General features: G+C 40.4%; 1 protein-coding gene across 4 annotated transcripts in view; it reads right to left on the reverse strand.

Moving 5' to 3' along the window:
* Positions 1-24,479, reverse strand: part of usp32 (ubiquitin specific peptidase 32) — a 204,231-nt gene that overhangs the window by 144,121 nt on the left and 35,631 nt on the right. For all 4 annotated transcript variants that reach the window (XM_050055471.1, XM_050055481.1, XM_050055453.1 and 1 more), the window contains exons 3-4: positions 16,006-16,111; positions 2,425-2,543 (exon numbers count right to left, since the gene is read on the reverse strand). In XM_050055471.1, coding sequence (XP_049911428.1) covers positions 2,425-2,543; positions 16,006-16,111 — 225 coding nt within the window. The remainder of the gene's footprint in view (positions 1-2,424; positions 2,544-16,005; positions 16,112-24,479) is intronic.

Here is a 24,479-nt window from a genome sequence, read left to right on the forward strand (position 1 = left end):
GGGGAGTTTTTCCTTATCCGCTGCGAGGGTCATAAGGACAGAGGGATGTCGTATGCTGCAAAGCCCTGTGAGGCAAATTGTGATTTGTGATATTGGGCTTTATAAATAAAATTGAAAATTGAAATTGACATACATACATACATACATACAGATTGTGTTAGTTTAAAATCCTGTAGTTTTGGTAAAAGTTTCTCTCTCTGGCCTTCAGGACCAATGACTAAAACCTCTGTTTTGTCCTGGTTGAGCTGCAGGAAATTCGCTGCCATCCATGACTTCATGTCTAAAATGCAGTTAAAAAGGGCATCAATTGGCCCTGCATCATCAGGAGACATGGCGATGTACAGTTGCGTATCATCAGCATAACTATGAAAGCTAATGCCGTGCCTCCTGATGACGTCCCCCAGGGGAAGCATGTAGAGATGAAAAAGAGTTGGACCTAAAATTGACCCCTGGGGGACTCCACACTTTATCTCATTCCTGAGGAACATGTATCCATACTTACAAAGAAGTGTCGATCAGTAAGGTAAGAGATGAACCAGTTAAAAACAGTACCAGAGAGGCCGACCAGGTGCCTCAGTCTATTTAATAAAATGTGATGGTCGACTGTATCGAAGGTGGCAGTTAGATCCAGTAAAACCAAGACTGTGAGTTTATGGTTATCTAAATTGCACCTGATTTCGTTTAAAATCTTTTAAAGGGCTGTCTCGGTACTGTGGTTCATCCTAAAACCAGACTGATACTTCTCTAAAGTGTTATTTGTATCTAAAAAATCATTTACTTGGGTAAAAACCAGTTTTTCTAAAATTCTGCTTAAAAATGGTAAGTTGGATACAGGCCGATAATTATTAAAAATGTTGGGGTCTAAATTGCTTGGGGCTTCACCACCGCCGTTTTCAAGGAGGTCGGGAAGACACCCGTCTGAAGAGAGCAATTCACCATGTACAGTAGCTGTTCCTCAAAGAATCCATAAAACGTTTTAAAAAACGGTGTGGGAATCGGGTCTAAAAGGCAGGTTGTGGGCTTTACTTGGGAGAAAACTCGACCAAGTGTCCTCGCATCAACCAGGGCAAAACTCTCCAGTGTTTCCTCAGGTAAAAGCAATGATCCAGGTGTGTCGACAGTTAAAATCTGTTGAGATAAAAGACTGGATCTGATGTCACTGATTTTACTTCTGAAGTGGTCTGCAAAGTCCTCACAAAGGGCATTGGCTGTTGTCTTAGGCGATCTGTTAAAATTACTGTTTGTTAAAATATCATTGTGGAGAAGAGGAAATTGGGATTGTTTGTATTGTCAGAGATTAGTTTTTTGAAGTGGGAAATTCTTGCCTGTTTGACTGCGTGATTGTAGGTTTTGAGATGTTGATGTAATATTTCGTAGTGGACTGTTAGTTTTGATTTTCTCCATCTCCTCTCAGTACTCCTGCAGTATCTTTTCAGTTGTTTGATTTCCTGATTTCTCCACGGGGGTGTTTTGTTCTAATTGTTTTGATTAAAAGTGGAGCCACTGAGTCCAGCGTTGACTTGAGTTTGTTGTTAAAATTGTCCACAATAAAATCACAGGGTGCTGGTAAAATCTCTGCAGGTGTGCTCTGTAAAATCTGGACCTCCTGTTGGTTAAAACTGGTGATGTTAAAAAACACACAAAAGTGGTCGGACACAGCCAGATCCATTAAAAAACACACAAAAGTGGTCGGACACAGCCAGATCCACAACAGAGGACACACTCACGGACAGGCCATAGGTTATGACCAGGTCCAGGGTGCGCCCTCTGCTGTGGGTCGGCTGTGTGATATGTTGTTTAAAATCCAAACAGTTTAAGAGGTTTAAAAATTCTCTGGACACTGGGTCCAAGGTGTTGTCAATATGTAGATTAATGTGTAGATTTGAGCATGATGCTCAAATGATGTGTAACTGTTAAAAGAAACTTAATTTGAGGACATTATGGTTTTTGTTATTGATGCAGTTCCGCCTCTCCCAGGTGTGCCTTAGGCTGGCCACAATAAAAGGCCACTCTAAAATGTTCAGTTTTGCTTTATTGGGGGGTCTGGGGGGATCAGAAAACCAGTCAGTATCTGGTGTGACCACCATTTTGATTTCAAAAGGCGCTTTTGTACTCTATTAACAAGCACAATAACTGACTGTACTGCCAAACATTGCATCATGTCTGTGGAGGTGGCTCCATGTGGGAAACTTATAACAATAGCTGTTTTATGAGCATGTGACAAACACCTCTGTAATAATGAAAACAAACTTAACATGAGCCAGAGAGATAATGGAATGGAATGTTGTGTTTTTTTATAAAATGAAATGGTCTAATAAAATCAATCAATTGATGAGGGTGCTGTGTAAGACATTTGACTAGAATGACTGTAAATGCTAATATGCGTATTCATGTGGTGACAGACAGGCTGTGGTGTTTGCTGACCTCACTGAAGCACTTTTTGACGGAAGCAGGAACTTCTCCATCCAAGACCTGCAGAACTGCTTCTATATCTTCCCGAGCAGCATATCCACCCAGATCACTGGCAAACAGGCTGAAGAGGTCTGTGACAAACACACACACACACACACACAAACACACACACACACAGTGTCAGAAAAGATTTCAGCTTTGTCACAGGAAGGCAGGACTCTTGCATGTCACATCAGTAAGGACAGTAGAAGCTGCAATGTCAACTTCCTGATGGGTTAGCTTGCCTGCAAAACTCAACTACAGCTATCAGAAAAATAAGAGGGGGAGAGAGGAGGTGGAGGCCACAAGAAGGTGCATCTTGGCACAAAACTTCCAATCTCAGCCCTTAAAATTATGCTGTGCGCACTTTTCACGTGTGAAACATAGATTGTGCTTTGTAGTAGGGCTGCAACTAATGACTATTTTTGATTTATATATATTCTAAATATCTAATTAGGCTATGTGTGTGTTTCATCCCACACAGTCTCTAAGAGCATGAGACCCCAGGTATACGGGCTCAGGGCAGTAGAAAGAGGCAGCTCAGGAGGGCGACCAGATGCGCAGAGCACCTCATGAAGTCAGCAACATAGGCAGGGCCACAGGATAGCACAGAGTTTGGCAACGAAGTTGCACCCCTCTGGAGGATGGAGACGAGACCCTACTGGAACACAATCATGGAGATGGGATCCCACTGGAACCCAATCATGAAGATGAGACCCCACTGGGGGATGACCAAGGGACTTAAGATTAGGAATGGCAGTTGGCAGCTGATGATCCGGCTGCAGGTTGGACCCATGGAGAGCCAAGCAGGAGGCTGTTGACAGGACAGAAAGGCAGGAGGCCAACAGCTGGAGAGCAGAACTGGAGTCTAGTGAAAGCAGGGAACCAGGAAACTGCTACAGCTCAGCAGGGACTTGGGAGTGCTGCAGCTGGGCAGGAACTAGTGACTGCTGCAGCTGGGCAGGCATTGAAGACTGCTCGGCTGCAGCTTGGGAACCAATAGTAGTTGAAGCTCATCCTCAGTGGATCACTGTAGCACAGCAGGAACAGGTGTCTGCCAGACTGCCCACTGGAAACGACGAGCAGGTGTTGGCTGGATCACAGACTGGAAACGAGGAACAGGGGTCAGCTGCATTGCCGACTGGGAACCAGGAACAGGCGTCAGCCAATCGAGGTTCATGGACAAAACAATTGTTTTTTTCTAGTGACCCATTATTAGCTTAAGCGTGTTTACATTGCATATTAGCCTAGCGGCTAGCAGACTTTTTTCCCCTCTTCTCATTGCTTAACAAATTACATGTGACATTACCATTTTTCTTTCTCCACATTGGTTTAAAGGTAGGGTCTGGAGGATTTTCCAGTTGCTGTTTGTAAACACACATTCAAATTTGGCCCCTCCTATCAGGCTCAACTCTCCCGGGTGTACGGAGCCCGGAGGTACGGAAGAAGGCTTCACAGAAGAGGTTCAGGCAAGGCTCGCGCTGGTGCACGCTCGGACACGTTCCTACATTCTGTATGTGCTCTGTCTATTGACCTATTTTCTCCAAAATTGAAAATATTTCCACACTGCTGATTTATTCCAGAGTAAATAGGGTTATCCTCATTGTCTTTCTCTTGGCTGTTTGCCATCTGCCTGGCTGTTTGACAGTGACACAAACTTTCAAAATAAAAGCATATCCTAAAGATGACAATATGGATCGATGTTTTCACTTTGAATTGATGACATTGGATCATTGATCATTACTCGATATATCGATCCAGAGCGACGGATCGTCACATCCTAGTCACATTCAGGTGCTCTTTTGGATACTTTACTATACTGTTAATCAAACCTATTTTATTAAAAATGAATACAATACAAGTACAATAAAGTAGCCGACTGGACTTGCATGAGTAGTTGGCTGTTTGGTCTGCAGCTGGTGCGTATGGAAGGCTCTGCCACAACCCAAAGATATTTAGTTACTGTTATAAAGAAATAAAGAAATAAAGAAACCAGAAAATATTTATATTTAAAAAGCTTGAATCAAAGACTTCTTTTTTTTTCTTAAAAAAACAAACAAACAAACAAAACAAAAAAACAACTGAAGTAATTAAAAACATAAAGTTATAGTATCACAAAATTATCCAGGAGACTCATTTATGTTTACAATACGGAAAAGTGAGGATATGATTAAAATAAATCTTTTAAAAGAAACTGCAAAAATGCAAAATAGACTGCATTTACACAACGAGCGCTTTTACAGTCTTAGTGACCACAAAACCCTTTACACTACAGGCACCAGTCACACAATTCACATACATATTCATACACCGGTAGCTGAGGCTACCATACAAGATGCCTGCTCTTCAGATAATCATTCACACACATTCAAATACCAGCAATTTGGGGTTCTAGACAGCAGGGGCTAGGGATCAAACCACTATTGACTGGTAGACAACCTCTTTACCTCCTGAGCCACAGCCACCATGATTACTACATCAGTGGAGCTGAAGTGGAGGAAGTGAACAGTTTTAGGTTATTGGGATTTAGCATCACAGAGAACCTGACATGGCCATGTCACTTCTCCACCCTGGTTAAGCAAGCTCAGAAACAGCTGCATTTCTTCAGGAAACTTAATAAGACTCAAATTTCCATGCCATCCTCCCATGCCAAGTTCTCGTCAATTTTTACAGAGGAGTAATAGAAAGCATACTAACTGAAAACATTACAAACTGGCATTGTTATCCACCATAAAAATTGTTTGGTTTTTCTTGTGTAGCATAAAGAGACTACAACGTGCATTTAGTTGTGCAACACTGTGTTGTGCAATGACAATTAATAAACCTTAAACCTTGGAGGAGAAGTTCCTGGATAATCTTACTTTTTTAACTTCAATATAGAGACAGGGTATATGGATGGATATATGTACTTCAAAGTGAAGTATAGGGAGAAAATATTTAAAATCTGCAGGTGTAACTGGCAGTTCTAGCGAAGGATGAGGGTTTTCCTGCATGAAATCCGACTTACTCATGCCACTACTAAAAAAACTTGAATTACTGCCACATGGTTGTATACCACCTCACACCAGTCATGTTTCTCTTACAGTTTACATCCATGTCTGTAAACACATGTATGCCTCACACACATTTTCCCTCGGACAGCACACACAGATCTATACAACCAGCACAGTTTCAAGGTGGACACCCAAGAGTCATGTCACCAATTCATTATCTGACTAAATGTCTCCCCTTCTGTTCCTGAGATATGACACTGAATAATGGCCAGAAAAGTTTTATGCAGTGAATTATGATGTCACATTTAAGATGACCTTTGACCTTTTGATTATAAAAAGTCATCATTTAATTATTTCATCCTCATAGACATTTGTGTGAAGTTCACAGTGACCCTGACCTTCAACCACAAAATTCTAATTAGTTTATTCTTCGGTCCAAGTGGACATTTTGTCAAATTTAAAGAAATTCTGTTAAGGTGTTCTTGACATAACGCATTCACAAGAATGAGACAGATGCTAAGGCCTCATTTACACCATAAGCGATGCGGTCAAGAAACGGTCCACAAGCGTAGCAGCAGCACACGTGTATTCACACCAAAACCGAACAGACGCGTCGCACAGCAGCCGCTGCTGTCCTGTCAAAATACAAACCACACCTGAACAGTTGGTGGCGGTAGTGCACCGTGTTTGCAAATCTCCAATAAACCCTAAAGAAGAAGTGAGTTTGGACCCAAAGCCCAGGTTGGACAGGTCTGCACGCCAGTGGTTATTCCAACGCGTGGAGAATTAATATTTAGCACCACAAAAATCTTTGTCTGCTTTGTATTACTAGCCTTAGCACAAAAAGCCCATTCGTCTCGGTGTCTACGGTGGCCAAGAGAGGTCACAACACACGCAAACACAAGTTGTTTTGCTGAATACAGGAACCATTTGCTCGCGATTCGTCTCTTCTATTTTCGAGCTTGCTCGCGAAAGCAGCACGACTCGAGCAGCGTGTAGGACGGATGCGGTGTGAATGCTCTAACCTGTTAACATGCTCGCCGAAATGAAAACACATGTAAACAGCGAACGTTTGCGAGCGCCACATGAACGCATCGCTTGGGGTGTAAATAAGGCCTAAGTCACACTGATCTTGACCTCTGACCACCAAAATCCAATCAGTTCATTGATAAGTCCAAGTGAACATTTGTGCCAAATTTGAGGTGTAGGGCTGTAGTCAACCAAAGAAAATCTTGGTTGACTAAAGTCGCACATAATCTTCAACTAATTGATTAGTCGTGGGAAGAAAAAAAATCTGCACGTTAGTTTTACTTCTGCAGTGGTGTGTCTGTGTCACTCTGCAGTTACACCTCCAAAACACTAGTCGGCGGTGGAGGACTGTGTTAAGTGCTGTAAAGTTTATTTCAAATCAAACTTTATTTATATAGTTGATTCAAAACACACATTAAATATGGCTTAATTGAGACAATTTCAAACACAAGTACACAAATTGGCTTCACTATAAATCGCAGAACAGAACACTTGTCTTTATCTGGACACATTTCCCCCACCAATACAACATGCTAACGTTATTAGCACAAGTCTATGGCATTTTACATTGTATAAATTGGCATAGCGTCTAGCGATCATTTCCTCTTCTCATATAAAACCTGGGACAACAGCAACATTTAACAAAGGTAACGGCACATGATTTGGCTCCATTACAACTTACAACATTCACCGACAAAACAACTGTCTAACAGGACTGCACAATTAATCGTAATAAAATCGTGATCTTGATTCATATGCATATGCGATCTAATTTTTCAATGACGGCGATTCTGCCGGCCCCGCCCGTGCCGGGAGTCGGGACATCATCTGCATAAAAACAAGCGCTCCCAACGACGAAATGAAAATGAACGTGATCACAATTTATGGTAAATTCTTTCGCCCTATAGTCACTAAAGTAAATATTGGGTTCATTTTCCACAAGCCACACATCTTACCAACAGGGGTTGGGAGGGAGGGGCGGTTGAGGGAGAACAGGCTCTGATTGGAGGGAGAGCTAACCACGCCCACTTGGGAGACAGGAAGAGTAACCGTTTTCTTAACATTGGATAAGCCTACGGTGGGGTATCTCTGGCTACAGTTAGCAGTGTGTTTCCCTCTTATAGTCAGGTTCACTATGTACAAAAATGTACTNATAAACAATGACAAAGGTAAATTAAAACTATAATCCATACATAAATGTGATATACATTTATTACACCATAGGCTGGCAACAGTCGGGACTCGGTAGGCACAGAAAACTCAAAACCCGAAAACTCAAAAACTGTGGGAGGCAGCTTGCTGCTTTCAGCCAGGTGCTTGCAGAAGAGATGCCACCTTAGGTCTATAATGTTTTTTATGTCAGTGCCTTTCGGGCAGTACACTGAGCACACAAACTTTTCCAGCGCATCTTTTACTTCCTGTTGCACGTCGCCTTCGTCAGAGAGTTTCACCAGGGCGGAGAAGATGTCCTTGTCAGCCTTCATGTACAGTTGAAACCATCTAGTTTTGCTGATTCTGGAGAATCTCCCAACATTGTCAGCTCCAGTGAATGCATGGAATGCTGGTAATGCTCCTGCCTTCTCGTGTCCCAGTGCCTTCCAGATTGGCTCAATCTCCACAGTACCCGATGCCATATATATTGCATATATATATTGTTTCTACAGAGCTTCTCGTAGTGTGCAACAGCCAGAACTAAGACATCTGTATCTGGGCTGAAGATGACCATCCGTGCTTTGGGGCAGCGCTGTGCTGCAGATGCTGCTAAGCATATCATTAGTGTGTCAGCCTCCTCGTGGTTGTTTTCTTCAAAACACATTTTGCTGCGATTGCTTCTTGTGCTGCCTGAGGCCGATGTGATGAACAACCTTTGAGAGTTTGCATTCTGGTTGAGGACTGCTTGTGCAAGGTACTCAGTTAGATCAGCTTTGGTCTGTTCATGAGATAGGAACCGTCTCATTGGTATATGTTTGATGTTGGTTTTATCATCAATCTGGTATTGAATGGGATCTTTGCCTTGTTGTCGTTTCTCCCTTGTTTTCTGTTTCAGTGAGTCAGCTTTATAGGTGTCGAAGACCAGAATAACCTCATCAAAATCTGCTGTCAGCATCAAGAGTCTGTCATTAAAGTGCTGGCCCAGATCTTTGACTGTACTGATTGTCCCCTGTTTCATTGCCAACTGCTGGACTAGAACCATTCCATCCACCACAGCGATTTGCGGACTCTTGGATGGTGTTAAAGATGTTTCAGGTCCATCACCATGTTCTGCAGACATCTGTGCTTGTGTCTGTTGGACTTCTTCATTTATTTTCACTTTTTCCAGACAATGTATGAGCTTTGACTTGTCAGTACACGGAAGGACGGATCCATTTGGGGCAAACAGTGCTCTGGGAGTTATTGTAAATTCATATTTCCCTACAGCATTTTTCATATCAATATCCCGGTTCGATCTGGCGAGAACCATAAACCGACCATATAGATCTTTTGTTTCTCTTAGATCCACTGACTGGTCTCGAATCTTTACTGACTGCTTTTTGTTTCCTGACAGGAACATGGCATTGTTCTGCCTCTTGATTGGTGCCCACAAACTGACATTTCCATTGATGCGCTCAGCAACATATTCTTCATACAATTTCTGTCCATAGTCGCCAACATTCAAAATCTGTAGGGCATTCTCTTGGGGAACATATGCATGTGTCATGAAGTTGTAAAGCTGATCACCTTCTGCATCAAAGGGATTTCCGTGACTCAGTATTGTAGACTTGATCTTGTTGACAGCATCATGTTCTTTTTGGATAGCACTTGCTTGTACCTCATGGTGTGCTTGTGGTTTATCAGCCCTGATACCAAATTGCTCTTTGTACTCTGTTGAGAGGCGTGACATTTCTGGTGTGGCGAGAAAGAACCTCTGTCGTGCGTTGGCATTATTGGAAATACCAATTAAACCAGAGTGTATCTTCATCATCCGATTTAGTTGCTCGCATGCATGGTCTGCGCCAATTGAGACAAACGGTATCTCGGACTTTGTGATGGATATATTCCCATCTTGAAGTTCATGCCAGGTGTCTGGGTGACTGGTCTTCAGATCCTGCATGTCTGCAATGTACCGTGGCCATAGGCGTTTGTATTTCATTCGATCTAGGGCAAAGAAGAGCTTACTTAGTGCCTCTCCTGCTTGCAGGTGGAGAACTAGATCAGCATTTCTTGAGGCTTCAATGAAGAGCAGGATGGTTTCAACATGGCGGAGGTAATTTGTAAGTGACTTAAACATTGCATTACAGCATTTTTCTGTTTCCCATGTTTTCAGCTGTTCGATAACACCTTTGTCTGTAAGGATTTGGAGTAGGCTGTCATTTGCATTAGCAATGCATTCTCCACTTGTGCTTTTGTCAACAGCTAATCTTGCACAGGCTTCCTGGACATCACTCACAGGCTGGGAGCAGATGGATTTGAGGTGTGGCTTTTCTGAAAAGAATTTTTCCAGGAGAAGTTCATACAGAGACATGTATGTGTGGATGTGTGCACGAAGAGTTCTCTTGTAGTGAGCACACTTCAGGATCTGCCGTGTGGTGGCAGGGCCATACACACCAGCCTCAATCCATGCATCATCTATCCCTGAATTTTCAATGCATGTACCTAGTGCCCGCAGTGCTGCCATCACAGTGTGTAGCTCACCCAGCCTGGGAAGAACTGTTCTTTTCAAATCATCCCTTGAGTCCAACAGCTGCACTGCCTTTTCGTATAAGGCCATGTCGAAGGTTATCACTGTTGGATGTTCTTCACCAACAACCAAACTCCTCAACTGGGATGCTTGTAGAATCACAGTGAGCATTGTAGACCACTCATGTGCAACTTCTGGCAGTAGCGGTAGAGCACCAACATGGGTCACAGATTGGCTGGATGACACAAGTGACTTGAATCCAGCCCAACCAGGGATTTTGCTTTGCTCTCCATTTTCTCTAGACAGGGCAGATGCGATGATCCAGCCTTTGGTGGTCATTTGATAAGACTCGGCAACTCCTGTAGTGTTGACCTCAAATCTTTGTGCTCTCTGGACCACTCTGCGTTTGGGTTTGCTACAAGGCTTGATGGGTGTGTGGTACGGAGAAACTGATAGATTCTTTGCCTCTTCAAGTTCCAGACTGGGTGCAATGACCTCCCCTTGAGCATTGGCCTTCTGATATACTGCAGTGATTGTCCCATGTGTGGTTCCTTTTCCATCCACTGTGTCCTCGGCAAAGTCAGTGTTGTCGACAGCAAAGAACACAAAGCTTCCTTTTTTAAGGAAGTGAGGTACATACAGGCCATTGAAGCGCTTTGAGTTCTCCACAACAGCATTGGCTATAGCCGTTTCCAGAAGCAGTGTCCGATTGTATGGCACACAGTAGCTCTGTAAGTGAAGGAGGTCCAACAGCTTCTTGTTCCTGGTGTCATGATGGATGGTAAGTGCCAACCCGAGAACCTGCGGATTTTCTCTGGCATGCTGTATCCGGAACCTGTCTGTCACCTCCTTCGGTTGGTGTCGCACCTGCCTTTTGCTTTTGAAAGCATACATGATGTTTTGGCTTATTGTAAGGGCTGATTGTTGCATTGTCCTACTCCTGGTCTCTGTTTGCAACTCAACTTCAGGTCCTACCAATATCCACTGTATAAGGCTGTATAACTCTACTGGAACATCTTCTACCTTGCTCAATATGTTCATGCCTGATTGTTCCTTCTTATTGAAATTCACAATACTTCTGCGTATTAACTGAGCTGACTTGTGCAACATCTTCATGTCATCCATTTCACTTGCATGGTCCTGATCCATTTCACTTGCATGGTCCTGTGTCATAGTCATGTGGACCATACTCTCTTCACAGGCTTCAGGGCAGTAAAGAATGGATGGCCTTTTCCTGTTTGGTCTCACACACTTCACTCTTGGTAAATTGTGACAAATCTGATCCCTTAGCCATTTCCTTGTCAGTTTTGGTTTGTGCTTCTGTGCCTCCTCACTGCCACCAAGCATAGAAATGTATGTTCTTTCTACATCATCCATGGGGAGAAATGCTTTGTCTTGAGTTTTAATGTCAACAATATTGATCAACTCGATCAAACATGACATCTGCATGGGCAGGTCTTCTGTTGTGCATTTGGCTTCATCGTGGGTATGGTTTCTGAGGACATGAAACACATGGTTTCTCCAGCACTGCCTATGATATCTCACACCTATTGCATGGGCATCACTTGGTGATATTGCAGTGCTTAATCTTGTCATCAACACTGGATCTTGGGAAATATCAACAGCCTGTCTGAGTGCCTCTCCTGTATTCTCAGTTCTTAGTTTAAAGAGTGGTTGACTATTATCTGTTTGACAGAAGAAGCATAGGTCGTTGAGTAGTGGGTTTGTTGCAGATCTTGTGAAGGGCATTGAGGGTCCTGGTTCACTGGCTTCCATTTCTGTACTGGATCTTTTATAGCCACGTTTTATTCCAGTGGACATTGCATGTTCAAAGCGGTCTCTGGATCGTTGCAGCTTTGTTTGGTGGGTGGCATTAGAGTAGCAGCCTCTATGCCATGTGACTTTCCTTTCTGCTAGGATTTCTTTAGTGCATCCTTGGAGACGGCTTTGAATTTTCAAATATTCTCCATCAAGTACTCGAGCTCGCTCATTCACCACATCAAGTACTTTTTGTAAGGAATCAATCCTGGGATTCAGAACCAAGTCTGTTTTACTAGCATTAGACCCCTGACAGAAAATGCATAGTTTCCAGTCCACATCTTCAGCCGAGTTGTCGTCATCATCAGGGATTTCATCCATGATAAGTTATGCTCTAAAAATACAACAACCACCTTATTATTCATAAATCAGAGGCATCATCAAAGTCACTGAAAATGCTTGGGTTTGGATTATTACTATGTTATATTTATATTAGTAATAATTACACCGAGCTAAACTGTAGCTATCAGGTTCATCATATGGTTAACAGACCTTTCTCCTTCTCCTGCAGCACATATGCATCAAAGAGTGAACGATCTGAAAAATAAAATAATACAAAATAAATGTAGGCCATTGTTTCAGTTAGTTTTCAGTTCACCTCAAACACAAAAAACTTAGTAGGCCTATCTGAAAGATAATTGAAATTACACTCGTTTTCTAATGTAATAAAATATGTAGCCTAGGCTTTCCCTCAGGACGTGCATTGTTCACTGCAGCTAGCTACTTTTTTTGCTAGTCATCTCAATAACCTCTAAAGTTAAATTCAGTTTGGTTTTATATTTTTTTATCATAATGGAGAGATGGTGTTAATATGATCACCTCCATCAGATGAAGAGCCTGATGGAGTTCAGGTCTGACAGAGTTGACGCAAGGAAAAAACACTGCAGCTAGCTAGCTAATTTCAGCAACCAGCTAGCTAATTTTGGCAGTTACTAGCTAGCAACTGCCAAAATTAGCTAGCTGTCTTAATAATCTGAATAAAATACTATAATTCAATCCACTATTGTATTTTAAAAAGTATAATAACAGAGAGATGGTGTTGAACTGGTCCAGCTGTTAAGGAATATTGACATTGTTTGTCTAAAATATCAAAAAATGGTTAACTTACAAGAGCGTGGTATTCTTGCATTCACCACAGGCAGAGGAATGGAAAGGGGTCCTCAGGGATATCGCAGACGATGCTTTTTCCTGATTTAATGGGGTTTATGAATTGCTTGATTTTTGATATAAATTTCACTTTTCTATGTGGGACATGCTTTGTCCCAACTCTCAAGAATCAGTGATGTATGTGACTTGAGGGGGCAGTAAGAAGTGTAGCGATTTTCTTTCCCACCCCTAGGGGGCACCACAGCACGATTCTGAGCATAATTTTGAAGTCACCATTGGATTCCTTGACCAAGAAAACATATGATTGGCATGTTTAATTGAGTTTTTAGGTTGTTTAGAGGCCAAGGTAGCTGAAATTCTGTATTTTATGGCGGCCATTTTGAAATTCCAAAATGGCCGCCATACAGGTGTCTGTGCAAGTGGCAACATTGGTTTTTGGATTCCCCAAGGTCTGCAGATTCCAAAAATGTATAGGTCAACAAATCCCCAAAAAATTCCCACAAAAGTACATTTTTGTACACAGTGAACCTGACTATAAGGGGAAAACACACTGCTAACTGTAGCCAGAGATACCCCACCGTAGGCTTATCCAATGTTAAGAAAACGGTTACTCTTCCTGTCTCCCAAGTGGGCGTGGTTAGCTCTCCCTCCAATCAGAGCCTGTTCTCCCTCAACCGCCCCTCCCTCCCAACCCCTGTTGGTAAGATGTGTGGCTTGTGGAAAATGAACCCAATATTTACTTTAGTGACTATAGGGCGAAAGAATTTACCATAAATTGTGATCACGTTCATTTTCCTCATTGACGACAATACATTCAGAGCGGCCGCAAGTCTCCTACGGGGGCGTGGCGCTAACGTCACTGAATCAGGAAGTGAGCTGAGTGGGGTATCTTGCTTTATCCAATATCTCTGCTGTAGCCTCAGTTTGTGCCTCATGCAGATCTGCTGGTAAAGTTAACTAAGCATCAGCAAGCGTGATAAAAGACGGCAGAGAGGCGACGTTGTGCAAATAAACCAAAGATTTATTAATTTTCTGTAGCAGTAAACACATGGGCTGATAACAAATGTGTTAACTAACTATGCTAAAGCTTTACAAGCTATTCAGGGCTGCTGACGATAACATTAACATGACAAACAGCAAGGCTACGGTTAACAAGTTAACGTACTGACACTCCTCAGACAGACACACACACACATATACCGGACAGCCTCTCAGTCCTTAGCCGCTAACGTTAGCTCATGTACAACACAGGTACCACACAGAAACTTTTACAGAGGGTCATAATGTGCTTCTAGTGACTGTCAAATCACCAGCGAAAGTGGTTTAAAATGCGTACATGGAGAGCAGCTGAGTGCCTGCTCTCATGGGACGAAGATCCTCTGAGAAGAAAGACGGATCACTCTGCTCTGTCGCCAGGAACAAACTGGGAGGCAAAGATCCTCTCTGAGGAATTGGGTTCACTTTGCTGCAGGGTTCACCAAAACGTTTTTTTTTGTTTTGTTTTTTTTCTTTTAATAAATTGAACACACATTAAAGAACATACAAGATCCTGTAGAGAATTAATACATATAATACAATAAACACTGCCAAATTAAATAAACGAAGAGAATTTTTTAAAGGCAAATAAAATATTGGGGATTTATGCAAAAATATACATAGGGACATATAAATAATTATATAATTAAAGACATGTAGGCTATGTTAGGTGAATACTCCTGTCAAATGCATGGTGTTGAAACGTTTAATTTTGATCTTGCTTAGTCCATTTATACTTTATTTTATCATAACAATAACAATGAATATTATGAATTGTTCACATTTTAATTTAATTTTAATAACATTTATCACACAGCATTTTGTGGAAAAGTCAAATGTTCAGTTTACAGTTTTAATAAACTCAGTACTGTTTCTCAACACATATATTGTTTTGTCTTCATTCAATGTAATTAGCACATATTGTTATTGCACCATTGGTTTTGGCCTTGGTGCCCCACATTTTGGCCATGATGCCCCAATAAATTTGTATTAATCAAAGGCCAAAGTGGAGGAGTGTTCCCTCTCTGCTGACCAGAGTTTATGTGCATTGTGTCTCTTGTATCAGGTACAGTCATAGGTTTTGTTATTTAATGATTTTTTTATTATTATTTATGTATAATTTTTGTTACTTTTCCTTTTGTATCAGGAAATAAGCACAATAAATCGTGAGAGAATCGTGATCAATTATAAGCGTGATTCTCATTTTTTCCAGAATCGTGCAGCCCTACTGTCATATATTAAACACGTTTTCCAAACAAATACAACATGCTAATGTTATTAGCACCAGCCTATGGCATTTTACATGGTAACGTTATACATTAGCCTAGCGACGAGCGGAGATTTCCGCTGAGAGCATAGCGACCAAATAATCGACTAGTCGACCAGGAGACTACAGCCCTATTGAGATGTTCTTCAGATATCACATTCACAAGAACGAGACAGACAAGGTCACAGTGACCTTGACATTTGACCACCAAAATCTTAGCAGTTTATCTTTGAGTCCAAGTAAAAATTTGTGCCAAATTTGAAGAAATTCCCTTGAGGCGTTCTTGAGATTGCATGTTCACAAAGATGGGACGGACGGACGAAAAATGGATAATTTGTCCATTTCCATATGCGTCACATGGAACTAAAGACACTTGTAAATTCTGCGGTCTGCTTCCAGTGAACAGAGCAAAAATGAATTAGATGGCTCTACTTCAGCTCAGACAGCCGTGTCAAAAACAGTGGTTCAAGTGTGTGGAAGCCCTTTGAAAAACAGCATTAATTAAGCTTAACAAGAGAAAGAAAGAAAGAAAGAAAGAAAGAAAGAAAGAAAGAAAGAACGTTCACTTGCACTAATATTAAGACAACAAAACTCTACACACAGAAAAGCAACACACACTTCCTGTTAACTCATTCCAAACAACTTACACTTGGCCTTCTCCTCATCCCGTCCTCTGGTCAGAAGAACCAGACCCACAATCAGATTATTGAAGTGCAGCCCTTTAGATGAGCCTCCAAATGAGGTGTAGATCACCTAAAAGTAATAAAACACACAGGGCAATGTGAAAAAATGGACAACTTCATAATCACCTCATGTTCACATTGTCTGCAACATAATCAACAAGTTAGCAGAGGTCCATTTATTCACTACAGCGCTGACAACAGGAACATGTGTGGATGAGCAACGAGGCTGTCAGCTCAGACAATTTTACCATCAGTGGTCACCAGTGAGTCAAATTACAGCATTTTCTCATTTCCATTTCATGTGTTACACAGACAGTATAAAAGGTTGACACATCATTCACACTTGTAATATCTACAAACATCGAATAAAGCAGCCATGCAATTAAGACAATCAAAGCTTAAATAATATGAAGCCCATTATGAAGTGATGTACTAACAATGAGAGGCTTTGAGTGAGGACATATCCCTTTACCAAAACATAGTTTACGCTTTGACAGCAGAACAGGGGGGGGGGCACTGACAGATGAGTTATGATGTGGCGTATCACACTAGAAGTTTTCATTGTTTGTGGTTACACATGCTTTTTCATGAATTATGTTTTGGTTCAAGTACAGTATTGGAGGTTGGCTGATTCTCACGGATAGACCAGTGGTATAATCTCTGTGACAATACAAAGTGTTCATATATATATATATATATATATATATATATATATATTTTTTTTTTTTAATGTTTGTGGGTATCTGTTACTATGTTAAATGTATTTTATGTTGCTCCGAACTTGAATCAATCCAAATGAGACTGAATAGAATGTACACTCTGTTTGATGTCACATAAACTACCAAAGAAAGGCCTAAAAATGGCCCATATAAATATATGTAGTATTAAAAATAAATTAAATGAAGAGGAGGATATACTCGTGTCTAATAATTTTCATATTTTAGCTTTGTCTGAAACACATTTAGATGCTACTTTTGAGGACACATCCTTGATGATAGAAGGGTTTAATATTTATAAGAAAGACAGAAATGCTTATGGAGGTGGGGTTTGCATTTATGTGCTGCGCCACCTACCTGTAAGAATAAGGCATGATTTAATGCAATCCGATATTGAAGCTCTCTGGTTGCAAGTACATTTAAAGCATCTTAAACCTATACTCATAGGATGTGGTTACAGACCCCCCAGTGCTAATTCTGAATATCTAGACAAAATATGTGAAATGTTGGACTCTGCTTGTAGTACCAATTTTGAATTATATTTTATGGCAGATATGAATGTAGACTGGAAGTCTTTGTCCTGTCCAATGAGAAGGAAATTAACAGATGTATGTACAGCTTCAGGGCTGTCTCAAGCAATAGATAAACCAACAAGAATCAGTTTTAATAAGGATGGCAGAAGAGTAGCAACTTGTATTGATCATCTCTATTTAAATACACCTGAGATTTGCTCTAAAGCTATATCTACTCCTACAGAATGTAGTGATCATAATTTAAGTTTAGTTTAGTTTATTTACTTTATTAATCCCCCTGAGGGGAAATTCAATGTTTTCACTCTTGCTTGTCAATTACACACAGGTCCGAAAGACACACACATGCACAAACAGGACCCATACGTGCACAAAGTGGAGAGATGTCAGAGTGAGGGGGCTGCCCTTGGTGAGGCGCCCCGAGCGGTTGGGGGGTTCGGTGCCTTGCTCAAGGGCACCCTGGCAGTGCCCAGGAGGTGAACTGGCACCTCTCCAGCCACCAGTCCACGCTCCATATTTTGGTCCGGATGGGGACTCGAAGAGGCGACCCTCCGGTTCCCAACCCAAGTCCCTATGGACTGAGCCACTGCCACCCTCCAAATTGCAACAGTCAGGAAAACAAAGGTGCCAAAGGAGGGTTCTAGAATAATTAAAAAGAGGTCTTTTAAAACATTTGATGAGGAGAAATGTTGTCAAATATCTTGTGGCTTGAAGATCCTGAAGCTGCCTTTAAGGTTTTTGATAACACATTAACAAGTGTCATAGATCATCATACACCTATGAAAAAATCCACAGTGAGAACTATTAATTCACCATGGTTGGACAGAGAAATTAAAAAACATATGATTGAAAGAGATCAGGCAAAACAGATTGCCTTATCATCTGGTATTAAATCAGATTGGCAAGTTTATTGTAAATGAAGGACTTTTGTTACAAAATTAAATAGGAGAAAGAAAAAAGAATATTATGGCAACATAGTTCAGGAAATTAAACAGGATAGTAAAAGATTATGGAGCATGTTAAATCATTTAGTTAAGGGCAATACCAAGTCTTCACCATCTTACTTAGAAACTGGGGAGGAGTTTTTAACTAAACCTAGGATATTGCTAATCATTTGAATAATTATTTTATAAATAAAATTGATAAGCTGAAAAATACTGTACAGCATAACAACACTGATCTTGCAGTTACATTAATAAATGAAATTATGGAGGGTAGAGAATGTAATTTTGATTTCAAGAATGTTACGGTATCAAAAGTTGAGTTAATGTTAATGACTTGCAAGAATAAGTCACCTGGGGTTGATTTTCTTGATGGAAGGCTATTAAAACCTGTTGTTGCTATTGTGGCCCCAGTGATTACACATATAATTAATCTATGTCTGACTAAAAATATATGGCCACAGGGATGGAAAATTGCAAAAGTTATACCAATACCAAAAAACAAAAAGTTGCAGTTTTCTGAGTCAAATAGTCGACCTAGAAGTTTACTGTCAATTCTAAGTAAAATAATGGAAAGAGTCGTGTATGAGCAAATTCAGTCATATTTTTCTTATAATAACTTATTTACAGATTTTCAGCATGCTTATAGGGAAAAATACTCCACGGCAACAGCTTTGACCCTAATGTTTGACGATTGGTGTAATGATCTCGAGCAAAAGAAAATGATCGGAGCTGTTTTTCTTGATTTTTCAGCAGTGAGTCAGATTTAAAACTGGTCAAACATGGAGTACCTCAAGGAAGTTGCCTTGGACCTCTTTTGTATTCTATTTTCACCAATGATTGGCATTAAATACAGCTCACATGCTGATGATACAACAATTTATTTAGCTGGAAGAACTATTGATGAATTAAATGAAAATTTAAGTGAAGAAATGAAGTTGGTTTCAGAGTGGGTTAGCTGTAATAAACTTTTTTGAATGTACAAAAAACAACCAGTATGGTTATTGGATCAAAAAATTCATTGAGTTCAAATCCAAAGCTTGATGTTACAATTAATAATCAATCCATCAAACAAGTGAATGAAGTTAAATTACTAGGGATTATCATAGATAACACATGGAATATACATATTAAGAGAATAATAACTAAAATTGGAAATATTCTTTCTATGATTAGGGGATGCTCTAAATATTTAACAACACAAACCACTAAACTGGTAATCCAAGCTTTGGTTTTGTCACACATGGATTACTGTACAGTTGTTTGGTCCAATACCTCACTAGCCAACATCAGAAAACTACAGCTTATACAAAATAAAGCAGCACATGTAATACTTTTCTGTGGAATGAGGACAAACATTTGTAAAATGCATGGCAGTCTCTGTTGGTTGGATGTTAAGAACAGATTGTTATATTTGTTGATGGTATTTATTAGAAATGTTATCACAACAAAGATGCCAAATATTTTTTGTAGAAAATTATCTTTTAGTTCAGAGACACATAATCACTCAACTCGTCATGCTAGGGGAGGTTATTTTACCTTACCCAGAACATTTTCTCAACATACAGTAATATACAGAGCTATGAAGGAGTGGAATGCCCTTCCTAATTATGTTATACAACAGCAGGGCTCAACAATAAGGATTGCCCGATTGCCCGGGGCAAGTAAAACTCAAGGTCGGGCATGTAAACTAACAACTCACTTGCCCGATCGGGCAAGTTGCTAAAAATAGTAAAAGTTAATAACTAATTGATAAAATAAATGTATTTTAAAACGTGCTCCTTCGGCTCTGATGCAGCGGTCTCTCTGCCTGAAGTCACAGGCACACGTAACAATGTCCTGCCGACAGCCCCCATTGATATTATTTTGCACGACGGACGCTTCACAATATACTATTTATGGTGTTATGTCATCGTGTCATTTCTGTCTCTACATGGTCACGCGTTAACAATTCTCCTCTGCTCTCTGCATCGCGCACAGCGGAGTTCCGCCACACACACAGGTGAGCACGCTAGAGCGGCTCGGGCCGCATTTTCCTGACCAAACCTGACCCCCAGCCCCCAAAATTGTATTTTCCTAAATCTTGAGACACCTCTTATGTAAGCTAGAGAGACATTTCACCTGCTCATACTGTGCACACATGTACTGTATGTACTTAGTCCTAAAGAGCCCTTCTGGTGCCAGTAGATACATAGACACATCCCAGCAGGCTGTGCTTTGCAAGCACACAAATAAGTTTCACGCATGTGAAAATTATTTTTCATGCGTGTGCTTCACCTTCACCGCTGCTACAACTCCATCCTAGGGGAAAGACTGCTGTGTGCGTTTTGTGCAACAGGTGGATGTGGTAGTCTACTGGTAGAGTAGAGAGAGAGCTAAGTAGCATTGAAGTAGAGTAGAGCAGGGCAGAGAGATGGAAACAAAATATATTAAACCCGGTGTTAATACAGCAGAACTGGAGAGAGGGGTGAAAAATAAATAGAGGTGGGCATGGCTCAAGTAGGGTGCAAAATTATAGACGGAGAATGATTGACAAACTTTTCACTTTAAGCCCTGACACTGTCATATTTGTGTAGGAATTAAGCTACAATACATAACATATGTTGTTTTAATTAATAAATACAGTGTGAATAAAGGTTACATAACATAAAAATAACTGCAGTCTTTGTTAATTGATAGCCGCTTAAATTAAACAATTTTTTTAGGGCAAGTAAAAACTGACTTCGGGCAAGTAGATCTCTGACCAACTTGCCCGACCGGGCAAGTGAAAAAAAAACCTTAGCGTTGAACCCTGAACAGAAGAACATGGTAACTTTTAAAATAAAACTGAGAGATTATTATTTAACTCAAAATTTCAACCATTAGAAACCACAGGTCATTTATACCTGTTCTCCATGTTTGGGTCATGGCATATTGTGTGACAGGATATACAGTAAATGTTTTGTGATGATTCAATGTGGGAGCTTGTAATTCGGATGTTCAGTGTTCGTCTCATGTCGTGTGTGTTCTATGTATGTGTATTTGTGTATTGGTATGTATTAAGTATGTCTTGTATATGTATTGTCACTCATGAAGATGAAAAGACCCCAGGAAGAATAGCGGCTGCTTTGCAAAAGCTAATGGGGATCTTAATAAACTAAACTAAACTATGTCTCCCACACCACAGCTCTGATAACTAATTTAAAGAAAAACTGAAAAAAAAAAAAAAGAAAAGAAAGAAATGCACTTTAGTACTGCACCAACACACTGGGTCTCATTCATGAAAAGTGAGTAAATCTGTGTGTAGGTTTGCACATAAAAGCCTACTCTACTAAAAACCTACTCCAGATTCAGGAACGCTGCGGGAAACTCAGATTTGATTGTAAACACGTGTGTATGATCATGAATGCCAATCCATCGTAAAGTGACAGCGCACTCCTGGTAATCAGCAATTAGCATAAATCCCCGCTATGAATAGCCAATGACCACCATATAAGGAGGTGTAGGTGCATCCAATCGACCTGTCAGTCATGGCGCAAACAAAGAAAGAGAGAGAAAGAAAAAAGAATTTTTTCCGAAGCGGAGATCAAAATAATTTTGGGTGAAGTGGACTTAAGAAAAAAACATTTTATTTTCTTCAGTTAGTAGTGGTGTGACAGGGACAGGCAAAGCGAAGGCCTGGAGGGAGGTAACAGATGCTGTTAATGTTGTCTCCGTATTACAAAGAACCATGTCAGAGGTGAAGCGTAAATGGTTTGATATGAAACTGGAGGCAAAGAAACGCATAAGCACACACACAAAAAATACAGTGGTCACCAAACAAACAGAAGATTCATTTATGGGGTTTTGAATGAAGTGGGAACGGGAAACCAGAGATGTTTTGTGCGTAATGGATAAACTCTAAATCAGTGATGGCTGTCGGAATGTAGAGCTATTTAACATTTATTTTAACAAATGATACGGATAACATATAGCCTACAGCAGTTTTGTATGCATCAAATTATTTTAATCTTAATAGCCTAAAGCTCTGTTTAATACAATGTAAATTAAACATTTTTCAAACAGATTTATTCATTCAAATGATCAAAAAGCCACAAAAAACAAAAAAAAAAAAAAACGTGTTGTCTGAAATAATTCTTTGAGCTGGCGCGTGCTCCTTCGTGGCTCCACCACCTGCTGCTCCTGCTGCCCCTGCTGAACCCAGGCACCGAGGCCGAAGAGGCTGTGATCCGGCTGTCCTTACGGATATTTTTATTATCATCATTCAACATGTAGAAAGAACGTGTAATCTATTGAGTCGATTTACATAGATAATTCACAATCATGAACCTAATCTGGATCTTAAACCTGCTAATTGCCAACTAATTTAACTAAATGTGTTATATTTTTAATATTTTGTCATGTTTAGATTACGTGTTTCAAAGGCATCTGTGTAATGTGTACATAACAGAGCGCAATACGAATTAAAATTGTAATTTCCAATAGTGACAGGCAATATTTATGTGCTTTACTAAATTTTCACAAGCACTACGAGTGGTCAGGAGCAGGAGTAGATTTTGTTAGTAGCTACGAAAAGATCGGAGCTACTAAAATATTGATGAATGCGGACATGCACGTAAATTTCCGTCTACGAACAGTTTACACACAAATTCCTTCTGCTCACGTTTCATGAATGAGACCCACTGTGTGCAAAGGAAGCGAGGAGAGGATGACTGCTGAGCTGCAGCTGCCTGCAAGTGTCTGTTCTCTGGGATTCTTTAAGAAGGTAGGTAGGTCGGTAGGTAGGTAGGTAGGTAGGTAGTACTTTGTTGATCCCAAACTGAGAAATTCTAGGGTTACAGCAGCAAGTAATCAAACAGTATGTGAACAGTAAAATATTTAAGAAAAATAAGTAAAATTGTAAAATATGTGGTATGTAACTTCTTTTTTTTTCTTTTTTTTAATAATTAGGAGAGGAGTGCGCTTTTGTTGCTTGAGCACCAGCCCTCAAAAATGTCTAGCGAGATAGAAATCCACGATAGGGGGCTGTGTTGTCATTTTGCAAGGTTCAACAAAAGAGAAGGTTACAGATAGGGATGCACCGAAATGAAAATTTGTGGCCGAAGCCGAAGCCAAATAAAATTAAACGCTTGGCCGAATACCGAATGCCGTTGTTTAGTTTTTCATTCGTTTTTGCAGATGAACCCCCTCCAGATTAGTGTTGTCACAGTACCAAAATTGGGACCCACGGTACGATACCAGTGAAACTATCACGGTTCTGATTAATATCACGAATCCACAGCGAAAATGAGGCAGCTGTGTCTTTTGTCATTTATAAAAAGATAATCACTTTTCTATAATACATCAATGATATTTCAATGGAATAAATTACTTATTGACTTATTCATACTTCAAAACGGCATCAATAAGTGATTAACATAGCGGGGATCGAAATATAATAAACAAAATAAAAAAATCAACCAAATATCAACCAGCCCCCCTCCTCCCCTGACAAATTAAGAACAGTCCCTTAAGTGTGGTGAGGTTTGTGGACCGTTACCTGCCACAAAGAGAGAAATGTGAACGGCTCGTTTCTCCTCTGACACGTCACATACCTGTGTGCCACCACGGCTTGGCTGTTCAGGTACTTTTAGGCAGTCATGACACCAGGAAGAGGAAATTATTGGACCTGGACCCGGGCTTCTCGGTCGCCGGTAAGTTGTTATCTTGCACCGCAGAGCACTGTGGCTGCTGTATTTGACAGGAATACATTCCTGTCTGTGTCTGTGACCCCCGTTCAACCCACAACTGGCAGGATTCGCCTTTCGTTTCTGCTGCTGGTTGAAATCTGTACTCGCACAGCGTACTCCTGAATGATTTCTTTTGCTCGCACAAAACTATTTTTAGTCGCAAATGCGAGTAAAATGCTTGCACCGTAGAGCTCTGTGGAAAACAAATCACTGTAGTATATATAAACAAATCTAGCCTACAAGTAAAAAGTAGGGATGCACGATAACTTTTCTTTTAAACCGATACCGATAACTTTCAGCTCCTAAAGGCCGATACCGATAACTGATAACCGATAATACACACACACATACAGTATATACCTAAGATCATGGCATCAATACTATGAACAAAACCAAAACAGTTTTGACTCTTTAAATGAAGAGATATTTATTTTTTCCAATGAAAAACTATTGGCAAGCATCTCAAACATTTTCGAAAAGATATCAAACAAAAAAACTATTTGATATCTCAAATGAACATCAATTTAAATAAGGTGCATTACT

This window comes from Epinephelus moara, chromosome 2 (assembly GCF_006386435.1).
Source record: "Epinephelus moara isolate mb chromosome 2, YSFRI_EMoa_1.0, whole genome shotgun sequence".
Classification (NCBI taxonomy): Eukaryota; Metazoa; Chordata; class Actinopteri; order Perciformes; family Serranidae; genus Epinephelus; species Epinephelus moara.